At 30.6% G+C, this 16,829-nt stretch overlaps 1 protein-coding gene across 14 annotated transcripts in view; it reads left to right on the top strand.

Moving 5' to 3' along the window:
* The first annotated feature begins 2,182 nt into the window (after window positions 1-2,182).
* LOC107996055 (protein 4.1 homolog) overlaps window positions 2,183-16,829 on the top strand; it is a 20,030-nt gene continuing 5,383 nt past the window's right edge. For 2 of the 14 annotated variants that reach the window (XM_028665829.2, XM_062074133.1), the window contains exons 1-10: window positions 2,183-2,365; window positions 10,471-10,640; window positions 10,737-10,884; window positions 10,978-11,272; window positions 11,402-11,740; window positions 11,873-12,045; window positions 12,168-12,307; window positions 13,105-13,191; window positions 13,658-14,368; window positions 16,241-16,444. In XM_028665829.2, the coding sequence (XP_028521630.2) occupies window positions 10,482-10,640; window positions 10,737-10,884; window positions 10,978-11,272; window positions 11,402-11,740; window positions 11,873-12,045; window positions 12,168-12,307; window positions 13,105-13,191; window positions 13,658-14,368; window positions 16,241-16,444 (2,256 nt within the window). In that variant the 5' untranslated portion in view covers window positions 2,183-2,365; window positions 10,471-10,481. Of the gene's footprint in view, window positions 2,366-2,411; window positions 2,662-6,091; window positions 6,295-6,403; window positions 6,519-10,470; window positions 10,641-10,736; window positions 10,885-10,977; window positions 11,273-11,401; window positions 11,741-11,872; window positions 12,046-12,167; window positions 12,308-13,104; window positions 13,192-13,657; window positions 14,369-16,240; window positions 16,445-16,829 lie in introns of those variants that run through there. The other 12 variants (XM_028665830.2, XM_062074134.1, XM_062074143.1 and 9 more) reach the window with 10 other exon arrangements.

Here is a 16,829-nt window from a genome sequence, read left to right as displayed (position 1 = left end):
AAAGCCGGGAGTTTGGGTTTACTTGGCGTAGTCGACACAGGCGCATCCTGGCGGCCTCGGCTTCCCGGCGAATGCATACGTTTACAGAGAACGCGTTGTGTTGTACTCTTCCCCTCCACTCCCGTTTAACTTCTCTCGTTACGCGAGTTACTCGAACCGGCCGGTCTATCGAACTTGCCGATAAAAATTAACATCCATATAGCAGAGTCGACGGTAAGCCACTCGAACGAGCATCGACGACTTCCGGAAATGTCTAACATATGTTGCCACTTCAGATATAATCCAATGCTTTTACAATAATCTAATCAGCATCGCGGAACGAGAAACGATCAAATCTACGGTTCCCTTAAATGCATTTCGACCCGAGCTATCGTGAAAAGATAATGTAACTTGCTACTCTTCACCCGGTTATACATCTGTCGCCAGTTTCGTGAATTTCGAGTACGAAAATTTCCATCGAGATGTCTCTTCGCATCGTCGAATAAATAATAGAGTGCACGACAGGACGCGAAACGGGATGGAACATTTTTTAACGAAAAGAATGGTAGAAAGTCGTGAAATGAGTCGAGTAGGGTAGTAGCTTCGCAAGAATTTTGTTGTAAAACTGAAAGTCAGACGGGCAAGTTAGAATACGCCTGAGGTGGTACAAGCTCCTTCGACTTTATAAATAATAAATTCGCGTGAAAACAGAGAGACAAAGAGGAGAGAAAAGGAAGAAACCAGTATGGAGGAGACAATGTAAAGGGGGGAGAGAGAGAGAGCGTTGTAAAATAAGGCACGATGGCGAGGGAGGTTAGAAAGAGATGAAGAAAAAAGAGAGACAGAGACAAGTAATAATAAAGAGCAAGCAGTAAGAGCAGCGAAGTGACGTCCTGTGTCGCGGAGTCATAAACTGGGCCCCAGGATCTCAGGCTTACACTCTTATTAAAACGTCGTCCTGCATATTGACGGTTATTGATCACCTTTCGCACACCTCGCTGCTTTTACGATACAAGGTTCGTATCACCTTGAAAACCATGGATACTCTTAACGTTCGTAAAGGCTTCGATGATATCCACGTAGAAATTTACATTTGATCTTGTTTAAATACCACATCCATAAAAACGATGACACAAAATGACAAATATATAGTATCGCGTATATTTTATAATTATTAGATTAAAACGAAATATTCATTTCGCTGGTTCGCGTTTATTGCCAATATTTCAGAATATTACCTTCGTAAAAGTTTGTAGATTTGTAATATTGCAATAGAAAAAAAATTATTAGGATCAATCAAATACGAACGATAAATTCAATATTTTTTAAAATGTTATTCTTCAAAAACTATAATGTGTGTGAACAAATATTATTAGCGCATTTTTTCCTGAATGTAGAAAAATTGTATGGTGAAACTTTATACATGTACTGTAGATATTATTCAGAAATCATGGTATCGATAATTTCTCGAATATAACTCATAAGGTAAAATACCTACCGTTGATAATATAATTGTTTACCAAAAAACAGACATGCCTACAGTTGATAATGTAGCTGTTTACCAAAAGAACATTTTATGAAATTTTATGTTGTTCTAACATACCGACTTCGATCAATATTTTTGATTGAGATTGACGTTAGAACATGCGATATAAATTTCTGTAAGATGTCATATCTATCCTGTTTCTCGTTTGAGATGGTACATTATTGTGCAATTTTATTTGCAATAAAATACATCAAATTACCTATAATACAAAAAAATTACTTATAAATATACTTTAAATATAAAATTGAATTATACACAAAATCAAATGCATTGGAATTTTCCTATTTTTGATTTATTAAATTTATCGTTGTATGAATAATTTATACGTGATAAAGAATATTTGAACTATGAATTTAACAAATTAATATGAATCTAAATTAATATTAAATTTGTTCTGTACATCTTTTGAATAAATTTTTGTAATGTCAAATTGTCAAATTTCTATTTCTGCACGAAAGATAATTGTGTAAATAATCTGTTTTATATTTTGTTTGTTTTTTACCTATTTCTTTTTAATAGACAATTTCGTTTATAATTTCTTCTTTTATCGATCATTGGAATTTCTTTTTACCAACCGTTAAAATTACTGTCTAACTGCTGCTATCTAGTGGAGAAAATGTGTTTAGATTGGGCGTACTCGCTTGATTGCGTCATAAGAGAAACTGATTTTCCTACATAGTCAGCCATATTGACTCGCGTAAGAACATCGAAAGCAGTTCCGTATTTGTCGTGCTTATGATTGCAATTAGGTGGTGCGTTACTATCACGGAAATTTTCTAATTAGTTATATTTTCCATGAACTGTAATTACTTGTTGAACGAAGAATTTGAAAATAATAAGGTATGTAACCAATAATACTTGTTCTTGTCAGGGGACTATTTGAAAATGATGCTAGTATGGGCCGTGGCCACAGTCAGCGTCGCCCCGCGATTCGACGAACCTGTTTCGTATTCGTAGCTGTCGTTAGAATTGGAACAAAAATTGTTTATGTGCTTATAATAGAAATACTCTGTTACTTAGTCGAAAAAAAAAAACAATTAGTGCTTTGATCTTGTGCATTTTGTTTTATTATATTTTTATCTGCAATTTTATTATCATAGTGCATTATTTAAAAAAGAATCGCGTCTTTATCTTAGGTAAGTTTTATAGTTTTTCAGAATTCAATTATACATGTATTATCTTCATGACACACTGAAATATAATTTTTTTAAATTCTTTTAATAATATTTAACTTTTCAAAATATTAATTATGAAATTAATAACATTCATACTTTGAATGTAATGGATTGGAATTTACGCTTTAAAATATAATGTTTACTATCATTAATGATAGTAATAATTATAATAATTTTTATGTAGCGCATTTTTTATTATTTTATTATAAATACTTATTCAAATTTTCGCTTAAAAATTAATATTGTACGAGAGATAAATATTTTTCACATAACCTCCAGTGATATTAAAATATGTGATGAAAGAAATATTTTATTTATTAATATATGCATTAATTATGTCATATGTAATGTTTATACGAATGTGCGTAATATCAACATATACAGAAACATCTGTTTAATTCGATTGATAGAAATCTTTGATATATGTTGTTTCATGTCAATACTTATTTCTTTGAATTGCATGAACATTACATTACGTGCAACATGTGAAACACTATGTTGCTTGTTTAAATTTGTAAAAAAATTAACTCTTAGATTTATATATATATAATATATATATATCATTAAGTATTTATCTAAAATAATATTCATGGATATGATCAAGTGTAAAAATCTTGACAGGCGTAGAAGTAGAATCAATACATATAAGATAGAACACACGAATGCATTCTTTGCATACCATGTATTATATTTCTTCAAAAAAACCATCCATTCTCTCGGAAATTGTGATATAACAAGACGCGCAGAATCCGCTGGAAATCTGTTATTAAGCAAAAACTAAAAAGTTTATTATTATTACAGAGAACGAAAATAATTGATATTAATAATTGAAAATAATTGAATTTTATAGTTCATCGATTAAAAATTTGCTATTGTCTTCTATGATCTTGAAAATAAAATGCTTTTAAAAAATATACATTGATACTTTGCTACAAATACTATTTTATCTTTCTCTTTGTATATTTAATTAATACAAAAAAAATATAAAAATTTATTTGCTGACTATTATTAAAAATTCATCCTTAAAATCTATGAAATATATACACTATAACACTTTCTGAAAGTAAAAGCAATCATACAATCTCATCATTTACAAAGTTACTTTAAGCTTCGGGATTTCGTCATTTTCCAGTGAGTGCTTGTTACGAGCAATTAGGTCAATTATACACTTTGTCACAAAGACGCCAGCTTTTTCGAAATCTACATTAATCTCATCACGTTTCTAGCTCTTGCCAATAATCGATCGGAACTATTCTTTATGCATTTCTACGATGTTTTATTCTTTCAAGAGAAATATTTATTATTCTTTCTATATTATAAAAATTCTATTTATAACAAAATTTATTATCATTTACACAATAACAGAACTTTAACAAAAATATTTTATTCATCTCAATTTTTTCAAGTTAAGCTAAATAACGTATAAACAAACTAAATATAGATTCTAAACTGTATTTAAAATTATTACCACAAACGGTATACAACCGTTAACCAAAGCAAGGAAGTGTACTCGTTGGCAATGCATAGAGAGGTGTGACGCTGATAGGAGGTAACACACGACATGACTAAAGTTACAATGAACTTGGGGGAACCAAGCTTACACACCTTTGTAAAATATAATATATGATGCGGTTTTCTCATATATACAACAAATGATGCATGTGAACGAATATCTTGGCAATCTCGTTTGATTGGCAATTCCAAAATCGAAATAAATGTTTAATTTTATTTTACAAAAATAATAAAATCGTCGTGATCTAATAATAATAATCATAATAAATTCAATGAAATAAAATATCTAATATAAATTCAACAAACTATCGAAAATAAAATAAAGTTTTTATTATTTATTTAATTTTATTTAATATTACATTTATCGATTTATTCGCTATGCCTGATAAATATTATCCAAAGTAAACTAAAAACGCGCGATGTGTATATCGACCAATAAATAATATTCATTGCGTATGATAATCGATCTTTTTATCAAATTTATCAAATAATACTTTCTATTTGTTGATATTAGATACCAACTTATTGATAAATCACATGGTATTTTTATCAAGGTCTACCTACCGAAATAAAATCTCGACTGAATTGTAATAGCAGTTGCGCCAAACGTATCACACCTGTTAGCGTACTACAAGTAAGCGTGCTCCGCGTGGTTGCTCGATTCACGTAAAATTTAATTGTACGGCTGGCTGACATTCGCGTAGTAGTACCAGTCTTCCGTAAAGCAATCGCCGGAAGTATCGGCGTTCACCGCACGAAAGAAACTTGGAGGATAAATGCGAACAAGGCGTGGCTGTGATCGTCACGTGTTTCGTTATACTATGATTGGAATTGCAATTTACCATCAATTTAACCTTTCGTCTAATTCTTTGTACTATCCTTTATATTCAGAGCAACACGTAAATCTATGTTGTATATTAAATTTACATTTTATAAACAAAAATTGCAATTTTTCTTTTGAATTCTGAATAATTCTGGATAATTGTTATACAAATATAAAATAATAAAATTAATTGAGAAAAGCGCGTGTAGACATAATTAATTATTATTCTAGTAAATATATGATGTTTCAAAAAAAGATTTATTCGAGAAATTAACGTAATACATCGTAGTTCGTAATTTTAAGCTATGGATTTAAATTTTTTCAAATACTTTACGAGTTTCTCCGTGTTCATATAGAACACACGTACATTCGCGCAACGTTTGTGCTTTGATTAAATCGCGCATGTAATCAACGAGATACGTGCTTTCTTTCTTTCGCTTTTTCTATTTCCGTCATGGCCGCTTGCCGCATCTAATCGGCAAACGTATTTTCTCCTCGACGAAACCACGCGGTACTTACTTACGTCGAATCGCGTTTATTTTTTACCACTCTTCCCCTAGAAAGCCTGAGATTCGTGCATTTTTAAAATAATCGGTCACTTTCGCACTCGACCGTCGAAGAAAAAGTATGAAATCAGGGACGTGAGACATTTTCTAGAGATGGAGGGAAACTTTTCATAACCGGGAAACATAGTAATGCTAGGCTCGGTGAACGATTTAACCGTGAAAAAGAAGAGCGCAATAACGACGTGGTGTAACAGCATCGTGATGTTATGGTAGGACACGGCTAATTATCTCAGTTTACACGGGGAAAAATCGCTCGTAAAAAAATAGCCATTGTTATGGCATTAAATCACTGTGTGAAACTATAGAAGCAGAAGATCGTTTACGTTTCGTTTACGTTTCTACGTAAAAATTCTTATTGCATTTATTCTGTCCTGAAACTTGGAGGAATTTAGAGAAAACAGATTGCATGAGTTTTGATCGATAACGATATAATCAAATTTAAAATTTAATCGTGCTGTATGTAACCTCTTGAAATTATTATAAATTACAGGGTAATTAAAATTAAAGGTGAGTCATGCGGCATGGTGCGTGACACGCGACCAAGGCAGCGTGTATTATATTTTTTTCGTCGATGACGAGCTCTCGAGTTTTTAATTCTACATGCACGTAACAGAGGGACCCTTGGAACACTTGTGAACGTATCCTCGTGTAAAAATACGCAAGGGGGCCGGTGGCGTGGAGTGTTTAATTAAAGTACGAACCGTTCGCCGTCTCTCGATTCGATAACACACGAAGTCTTACTCTTTAGATCGAAAAAAAATATATAATCGCCCCTTAATGTGTCTGTGGTTTGAAATTACAGGGTAAGGTGTTTGGTCGTTCTTCGAGGTGGATAAATTTGCGCGTAACCGCGCGGGGAAGAACGTAGGGGTGAATTCAGCGTAGGAGTGAAATAGAGAAGAATCGGTGGAATTCTGGTTGGTAAAATTTTCGACGACGTTTTTACAGATCTCAACCCTTTAATTTTACGCATCAAAGAATGCTCCTCGCCTTCTGTGTCTGTCCTCCCTCTCTTGCCTTCTCACCCCTTCAATTCGTACCATTGAAACTCGCGACAGAGGAAGACCTACGATGAATGCCGTTGCGAACCCGATGAAAGAAAGGGTTGAACGAGAGAGCGAGATAAACGCGGGGAGGGAACCCCTTGCTTGCGATCGGTGAAACGAGACGCGTCTGCACGACACCCGATAAAAACTGTCCCAACTTGAGTACGCACCCTCGCGTATGAATCGACTCTACAATAAATCTGGCAGTGTTTGTACCCGCTACGGAAATCACCGCCATCATCTCGTATAAAACGAGCTCTCCACCCTCATCTTCCCTTTTACCATAATTTTCACGCACGAGAAACTTGTTCCCGTTTCTCGTTAATTTCTCTCGAATCAAATACTCGTCGAAGTAAGTAGGATGGATTCTGATTTTTCTTTCTTTTTGAAAAATTTTCTTTCAAACAAAATCGTGTAGCCTCGACACGAAAATAATGAAAATAATATAGCAACGTGCATCAATGATATCATTCTATTCTGGAAACGAATCGACGAATATTTTATCGCTTTAAAAATCGGATGATTTGGAATAAAAAAAAAAAAGAAAGTTGGTCTTTCTAATCGTACAAGTTGTACAACTAGGCATGTTTCTAGGTAGTAGAAAGCTATTATAGAAATAACCTGAACCACCTGAACCTGATTTCTAAGTTTGGCTATGTTTCAGCGATCGTTCGTTGCTGTTTTTGCCAACCGGAAAATTATCCGTCCGCAAATATCCGACCGCGATGTACAACGCGAAAACGTCGATCGATCAAACATCCCACCGTGGAGATTCCCCATTCTTGCTCCTTGTGTTCTTTGGAAGAACCCAGCTGGGCTTTTCATCGATTCGTCGCTACACGATGTCGCACACGCGATGCCGGAGGACTGGCATTATGTTGAAGTCGACACGAGGGATTTAAATGCCGCGTCCGCTTCTGCTCGAATTGGAGTCAACGTGTATCCATTCACGTACGATCGCAAAACACTACCACCACGAGGCTAATAAACCCAGTCGTGCATGCATATGCAAAACTGTTTTCTAATGAATCTTCCGTGCTCTTCGTCCTCCTCCCTGGATACGGTTTGCGGAATCATTTCATCGATCCGTTATCCGCGTATCAATGTTCGATGTGGCGTATAGGTTGACACTTAATCTGGATCGACGATTGAAACTGAGATTGAGATTCCGTTAACTGGAAAACGTTAACTGGAAGCTTGATATATCGTTTGCTTGGATTTCGTTAAGCTTACTTTATATCGTTTGGATTTCGAAATAATATTTTCCAATTTTTGTTTTATTTTTGCAAAAAAATTTATTTTTGTTGTTGCGTAAATCGAACGTTAATTTATTTTCGCAACAGGTATGCGTGAGAATAAACACACTTGTGCTTTTTATTTCATTCTTATCGCATCGTTTAAGAATTTATTCGTAGTTTGATAAATTCGATCTTTGAAAAAGAAACGATTCTATAAATTTCGATTTTTCTATTTTTTTTTTTTTTTTAACCAACGCAACGTCTCGAAAATTACTCCGCGCTGTGAGAGATATGAATTTATTCATTAAAGACGATAGCTCTTTAATGCGCATAGAGGACGAGATGTGTTCACGTAACGTCACCAGCCGTGTAGTACACATGGTAGATCGATGTAGGCGTGTGCCGTGGATCACGCGGCCCCCGTTTACAATAAGCTCTCTTTGACGCACGACCAAATGAAACCCACGCATCTCTTGAAAGGATCTCTCTCGCGACGTTGGCGAAAAAAGCGGATTCTTTCAGACCTGCTCGCTCCATTCAGCAGGCCTTTAAACTTTCAACTGACCCGTTAGCAAAACGAGACGATCGACCGGTTTCTTCTACGGTGTCTCGCTGATTCAGCCTCGTACGCTTTAAGTTTCAAATGCTTATTTGATATCTATCGGGATCTTGAGTGTGGTCTGCGTATACATCGAGTGCATATACCTCTTACTAAGAATTTCTGGAATATCGTTGATCCTTTTAGTCAAGGATTAACTTGGTCAATCGTATTAGAGTGTATGCATACGTATAGTATTGGCAGGCACGTCATCGCGTTTCCTAATCGGGGTGTTATTTCATCGGCCTCGTAAAGATGAAGAACGTTTTGTTTCAGCGACGATGATGTCAGAATTTGCGAATCAACCATTATTTTTAGGAATTCTACCGTGTTTTCTGTGTAATTCAATCATAGATATATTCGAATCTTTAATACAAATTATTTCTGATTCAATTAATCATCGATATTCTATTTATATTATCGACATAGAAAGTTTCTATTCTATTTTATACCAAGGTATTACGTTACAAAAGTATTTTCTCTTGTTTGTTCTCTCTCTCTCTCTCGCTGGCTTCCTCCTTCCCTCCCTTCCCCTTCCCTTCTCTCGTTTAATCACAACATTGCGCAACAACGAAGCAGAATCCAGATTTATATAATTATTCTTTTGTTGGGATCGATGGGGTTTTGTTGTTGTGCAACGTGATATTCGAATTGAATGTTAAACCGTGATTTCCGTTTAATGATACGCGTAGAGTTCTCTCCCTTCGTGCATCTGCTCGTGCGTGACTCACAGGGTCAGCCTCGATTCCTGAAACAAATCGCGAAAACCTCGAGGAATCGTTGCGAGCTCGTTTTTTCCCTCGTTCTCTCGGCTCGCCGCGTTAATAGTATTTGCAACGACAAACAACGTCCTAGTATGGCTCTGATTCCATGCAATTGAGGTTGAATTACTATTTGCTCTCCGGCATTGCATAAGGGAGTCTACACAGTATTCGCCGACTCGAATGGTAGAGTAGACTCGATAAAGCGTGTCGGTCAGGGTCGCGGGTATATTATCTTACGACTATTTTTGATTTCTAAAAATTGATTCTGGTTTTTCTGGCGATATTATACAGATGTATGCTCCATCATACACTTCCCTTCGAAACCTTTTCCAATCAAATCCTTCGATCGATCGTAAAGCAGACATGATTTTTATAGTCGGTTTATCGCGTCTAATAATATCTGACTCGTATATTTTGATAGGCACGGCATTATAAATATCGCGGTTTTATTGGCTTTGTATCGAGATATCGCTCTTACGTGGGGACTTGTATACCTGTCTATCTGTCTTTGTCAGAAGGCGAACGACCTGTGATAAATGTACACACGTGTTTCTATTGCGGATAATTATATAACTATATTCTTACATGCTTATTACTTGTTCTCGAACTTCTTACGAAATTGTTTAGTAATAATATTTTTTTTTTTTCGCCATATCTCGTATGAGTAGATTCCAGAGATTATACAAACTCGGTATTGAATTATAATCGAACATTATAGAATGCAATAGAGATATAAAATATAATTCTATTTACAAATATTTTTTTTAAGATAAAAACATCTGATATATACTAGATAAGAATATATAGTAATGTTAAATAAATGTTAAATACTACGACAGAAAAGAAATTAATTTCTTATTAGAAAAGATTTTATTTAAATTATATGGATATAAAATAAGTTCAAGTTTAAAGTAATAATGTTTTCTCTCTCTCTCTCTCCCTCTCTCTTTCTCTCTTTCTCCCCTTAGTTAATGAGGTAGGACCAGGGCATTTTATAGACGGGGTATATGTAACTCGAACAGCTCCGACAAATATTGATTATTTCTCTATATGGCACCCTCGAGTCTAGGCAGGATCTACACTCGAATATATTGAAACAACACGCGATATATCTTGAATATAAACGACAATTAAGAAAACGGATTTATTTATTTAGAATTATTATTTCATTCCTCACTGTATCACTGTACAATGTATCGGATTGACACGTGGAATCTTTTTAGCGCGTTGAAGTATGCCGGAGGAACAGAAATCTGCTGGTGGTCAACCAGAAGTAACAGCAGAAAATGGAACCGATACAAACTCCCCAACGAAAAGTCCAGTCAGCAAAGGCAAAACAGCTCTTGCGAGGATTACATTGCTGGATGGGACAGTGAAAGATTTTCATATAGATGTAAATTACCAATTTTTGTTTTCATTCTGTCAAAAAAAATATAATATGTATTGGTTTAACAGTAATGAGATTGCATGAAAATTGATTTTGTTTCAGAGAAAAGCGAAAGGTCAAGAGTTACTTGATATGATATGTCAAAGTATGAATTTAATGGAAAAAGATTATTTTGGTCTTATTTACGAGGACAGGCACGATTCACGAAATTGGTTAGATTTGGATAAAAGAATTGCAAAATTTATAAAAAGTACATAGACATTTTCTTTCTTTCGATATATACATTATATAATTATTGTTAGAATTAATTGTTGATTTTATAGACGATTTTTGACTTTTGCAGACGAACCATGGAAATTTAATTTTGAGGTGAAATTTTATCCACCGGATCCGGCTCAGTTACAAGAAGATATAACTCGTTACCAATTATGCCTTCAAATAAGAAATGATATTATTACAGGACGATTGCCATGTTCTTTTGTAACCCACGCTCTTTTAGGTTCATATTTAGTTCAATCAGAGGTCGGAGATTATGATCCAGAAGAACATGGCCGTACATATTTAAAAGACTTCAAATTTGCTCCTAATCAAACTCCAGAGTTAGTGGAGAAAGTAATGGATCTACACAAAACACATAAGTTAGTTTCGTTTATTGATTAATTAATTATATTATTACATATTATATTATTATGTAATTAATTATGTAATATTATGTAATATTATAATTATTGGATAAAAAATAATACAAAATTTTTGTATATTTATAGAGGTCAAACACCCGCAGAAGCGGAACTTCACTATCTCGAAAATGCAAAAAAATTAGCAATGTATGGAGTTGATCTTCATCCTGCTAAAGACTCTGAAGGTGTTGATATAATGTTAGGTGTATGTTCATCTGGACTTCTCGTCTATAGGGATCGATTGAGAATCAACAGGTTTGCTTGGCCAAAGATATTAAAAATCTCGTACAAAAGGCATAACTTTTATATAAAGATCAGACCAGGTGAATTTGAACAATTTGAATCGACAATTGGTTTTAAATTAGCAAATCATAGAGCTGCAAAAAAATTATGGAAAGTGTGTGTAGAACACCATACTTTCTTCAGGTAAATAATTATCTAATAATTATTTTAATTTGCAAAATAAAATAACATAAATTGACATAATATACTATATTTATTTATTTATTTATTTATTTATTTATTTATTTATTTATTTATTTATTTATTATTTTTTAGGCTCATGAGTCCTGAGCCTGTAAAAAAAGTAGGTTTATTACCACATTTAGGCTCTCGTTTCCGATATTCAGGTAGAACTCATTACGAAACGAAGAAGACTCCCATTGACAGACAACCTCCACAATTTGAAAGATCTTTAAGTGGTCGTCGTCCTACATCTCGTAGTATGGATGGTAAAAAATTTTTTTGATATTTATTTTTTATTTTAGTTACTATATTTACCAAGTGCTCTTTTGATACCGCTATTACAAAGTTATCACATTGAGATTTTGAAAGGTATGTGTGCATTATACAGCATTAGGAGGTCCTAAACAAGTTGAATCTTATGGTTCAGAACCAAGTAAGAGGCATACAATGAGCTATGAACCTGAAATGATTCCTGATATGGAGCATATAGATCAACGGCCTAGTCCAATTAAAAAACAAAAAGAAAAGGTAAAAAAAATATTCTTACATACATCGAAAATAGTAATAGTTAGTAGAGGATGCATGAAATCGTCATGCAAATTGAAAATTATTCCATAAAAATCATTTTAAAGAAAATATTTCTGCGGTCTACGCTTTCAAATAAAGCTTTTTTTTTTAAATTTTGATAATATAACAATAAATTTAATTAATATAAGTATTCTTGTTGTTATCATAACTTTTTAAATATTACTGGAATGATAATTATATTATGAAAGGGAGAAATTGTAGAACACCAATTGGTTCACTTAAAAGCAAAAAATAATATATTTTATAAAAAGTCCAAGTTAATCATTGTGCACTATTGTTTTAAATTAAACAGACAGATTTGTAGTCATGGCATGTTGATAAGTTTTCGTATGCCATGTATTAGATATAGTAGAATGCATTAGTCATTTTAATACATTTATTCCAAAATCATAAAAATGAATTAAATAATGCACATGCAAGTTAATTAACATTAATTAAAAATTATGCATAAAATTTAAAAATTTAACAATTAATTTAACAAATTAAAAATTAATAATTCTCTAAATCTATATAATATTTAGTTAATTAACTTGTATATATTCATACAGATTTGAAATTTATTTTTTGCAAGAAATTTAGATATTTATAGATTTTATAAAATTTTATCTTGTAACTATTACCAAAAAATTGAACATGGCATTTGTATGTAATAATTTAATTTCACAAATTTGAATTCAATATTCACATCCTAGTGCTTCAACCATAAAAACTAACTGACACCTAACTAACACCGGTAGCTCACACGCAAAACAAGTGCTGGAACAACATCAGCTAGCAGTACCAGTAGCCTGGAAGGAGAATATGATGCAGATCGTGGCAAAAAGGTATAGAATTTCACCTGGAACTATCATGCATTAATCAACATATATCTATCTATATTAATGTATGTGACCATTTGGTGTTTTCCTTTTTTTCGATGCATGCTGCTATTTTTTATTTCTTTTTTGCGAACATTATACGGCCATCGCCTCAAAGATGAATTTTCAAATTTTTTAAAATTTTATTATGCTATTTAATTGCGTTAATGCTTATGTTCGCATGCACATAATAATTATTACATGTTAAAAAAAAATTTTTTTAATATACCATATTTACAAGTAAATTTTGTAGCTAAAAAAAAAATTTATTTAACAAAATAATAATTAACATTTTTTTGAGAGCGCAGACCGTAATTAATTATCTAGCATGAAATATATATCAAGAGAATGTAAATATAGTTAATAATAGCGTAGCAATAGAGTTGAATCGTGCTTTGCATGAAGCAATGTGTGATTATAAATTTACTTATAGAAACCGGTCGGAGGAATTGCGGTCCTACCGCCCGGTGGTCTATTTAAGAAGAAAAAGGATAAACAAAATGAAAACGAAAAAGAAAATCATAATGATTTAAATAATTCCGATTTAATAAATGAAAATGCTATTCTTGATAATAATGATATAAAATCCAATAAAAAAGAGTTTAAAAAAAAAGAAAAGGAAATGACAGAAAAAAATATTATTCTTGAAAACAATGATAAGATAAAATCACCTAGTAAAAAAGAATTAAAAAAGAAAGAAAAGGAAATGGCGGAAAAAACTGCTATTGATAATAACGATATAAAATCGCCCAGTAAAAAAGAATTAAAAAAAAAAGAAAAAGAAATGGCAGAAAAAATAGCTATTCTTGACAATGAAATAAAGTCATTTAATAAAAAGGAATTAAAGAAGAAAGATAAAGAAGCATCAGAAAAAAAAGATAAAGAAGTATCAGAAAAAAAAGAAAAAGAAATATCTGAAAAAAAAGAAAAAGAAATATCAGACAAAAAAGAAAAAGAAATATCAGACAAAAAAGAAAAAGAAATATTAGACAAAAAAGAGAAAGAAATATCAGACAAAAAAGAAAAAGAAAAGTTAGAAAAAAAAGATAAGGAAACATCAGGGAAAAAAGACAAGGAAATGTCAGAAAAAAAAGATAAGGAAACATTAGAAAAAAAAGATAAAGAAAAAAAAGACAAAATAAAGGTAAGTACGGAAGAATTATATTTATGTGATCTCATCGAGGGATAAATTATTTGTATAGCTGAATCATTCATGTAATAGGAGTTCGCTTTACTACCTATTTTTCGTTCAAATAATCAGATTCAGATAAGTAGATTTAATTACATTTTTGCTTGTTCGTTTGCTTATAATAATATGTTAGAAGTAAATTTGTAAGAAAAATTATATAGATGTTATTAATTCATTTAATTAATTTCTGGAATTCTATTGATTTGAAAAAATTGAGTTTTTATATTATTTATATTATTTATTTATTTATTTTGTTCATAATTAATATTTCTTCAAATTTTATATAAATTATTTTTTGTATTTATATTACTATTCATTCTTTTCATATTTCATTTATTTTGATATATATATATATATATATATATCAAATAACAAAAATGAAATCATAGTATTAAAATCATAATTTTTTCTCATTTTGTGTCTATTTTTTTATCACCTTTTTTGTAAAGATTTTAGAAATCTTGCAATAATATTGCTTTTTGTAATTAATATTTTTTTTATTGTTATTATATTGGCAATTTATTATTACTTTTATTTCATATTTTATTATGTTAACTTGCTTCATTAATTTTAATTATTATATTAATATTTTATTATTATTATATTTTTTATTTAGAAGCACGATTATTTATATTTTAACTCATAGAATACAAATTTCATATAACTGGAGCAATCTTTTATTAAATTTAAAAAATTCAATTAACATCTTAATTAACAAAAATAAATCATTGATAAAATTAATTTAAATTAAATAACAATTATACATATTTTATGCCAAAATAAATAATACATAACATTTTATTAATATATAAACGAATATATTATACATTAATATAAAATTATGTATCAATAGTATTATATTAATATACAAATGATTCAGTTATATGAATTCTTTATTTCTTAATGAAATTATATAAATGAAATTTTATTGTAATTTCTATTTGCATTTGATAGTTGATTTTGGATAGTTTGAGTATATAAGTAGTTTGAATATATAACTTACTATATACTTATACTATTTTTTTAGTTTTTCCTTTCCATCCTTCCCATAATTTTATTTTCTTTTTTTAATATAATTATATAAATATATCATCCTTAATAAAATCCAATTTCATTTGCTAAAATTTTGTGATTTACAGATTTTGATTTTTCATTGTAGTTATTTTATTATTAATATAAATTGCATATATAAAAAATTTAAATTTTTAATTAAATTTTTCATTAATTTTTCATTTTGTACTTTATGTTATTTTATATTATCTTTTGAGATTATTTTGATTTATTAAATTTTTTAATTTATCATATAGGTAATACCTTTTATCATTTTTTAATAATCTGAAAATGAAAAATTCAGTATATATTATAATGAATATTCAGTCAAAGTCAAGCTTGATTATTAATTAAAATCTTTTTATTATTATCCTTAACATAAATAAATATTGTTGATATATTTTCGTCCATGATACGATGTCTTAATTTTTATAGTTTATGTAAATTAATCCCATAAATTGGAGTGAAATAACTAATTGAGATGAGAATTTTTAATCCTGAAGAAAATTTAATTTCTAGTTTTACATATCTTAGTTTTATATATCTTCATATGAAAATCTGTATGGCGCGAACAAATTTTTAATTAAAGAAATTTTTATTTCTTTGAGATCATAAAAATGCATATAATTAAGCAATTCTTTTAGAATGTTTTTCATTTTTTTCATACATCAATCAAGATTGTACTATTTGCTTTCCTAATACATAGATAGATTTGATTCTGTGACATTGTTGTTCGCTGATTCTTCTAGTTCTATATTATACTATACTATTTTAAAGGATATACGGGATGTATTAAAACCAATTTCTTCAAAAACGAAGAAAGTTTTATCTTCAAATACTACCCCAACAATAGTAAAAACAACAACCAAACAATCAGTAGTAAAGGATCAAGAAGGTGTGATACAAAATATAGAAGAAAAAGTGGAAGATCTTACTCCTGGAGGAACAGGCCAAGTAACTGTTTCTACACAAATTAATAAGGTGATATAACTTTCACAATTATCTAAGATACATTAAAATAAATATATAATAATATAATAATTGTTTCTAATATTAAAAAATATAAGAAAAAATATTAAACATTCTAACCATTCCATTTAAAAACTTAAAATTCCAAGTATTCATTGATTTTTTTATATTTTTTCTTTTTTTTTTTTTTTAATTCAATTTCTTTTTATTTAATTTTATTTCGTATTTTTTTAAGTAATATACATATCCATATCCTTTTGAAAAATTTTTTATTAATTCCAACTTATTACATTATTCAAATATTGATATATTGAAATATAATTTATTAAGTAGTTTGATATGTATTGTAGATTGTAGATTATATGATTTTTAGCTATTGAGTATTGCATGTAGTAAA

The sequence above is a fragment of the Apis cerana genome, linkage group LG4, assembly GCF_029169275.1.
Source record: "Apis cerana isolate GH-2021 linkage group LG4, AcerK_1.0, whole genome shotgun sequence".
Classification (NCBI taxonomy): Eukaryota; Metazoa; Arthropoda; class Insecta; order Hymenoptera; family Apidae; genus Apis; species Apis cerana.
This window is presented reverse-complemented; position numbering and strand designations above follow the sequence as displayed.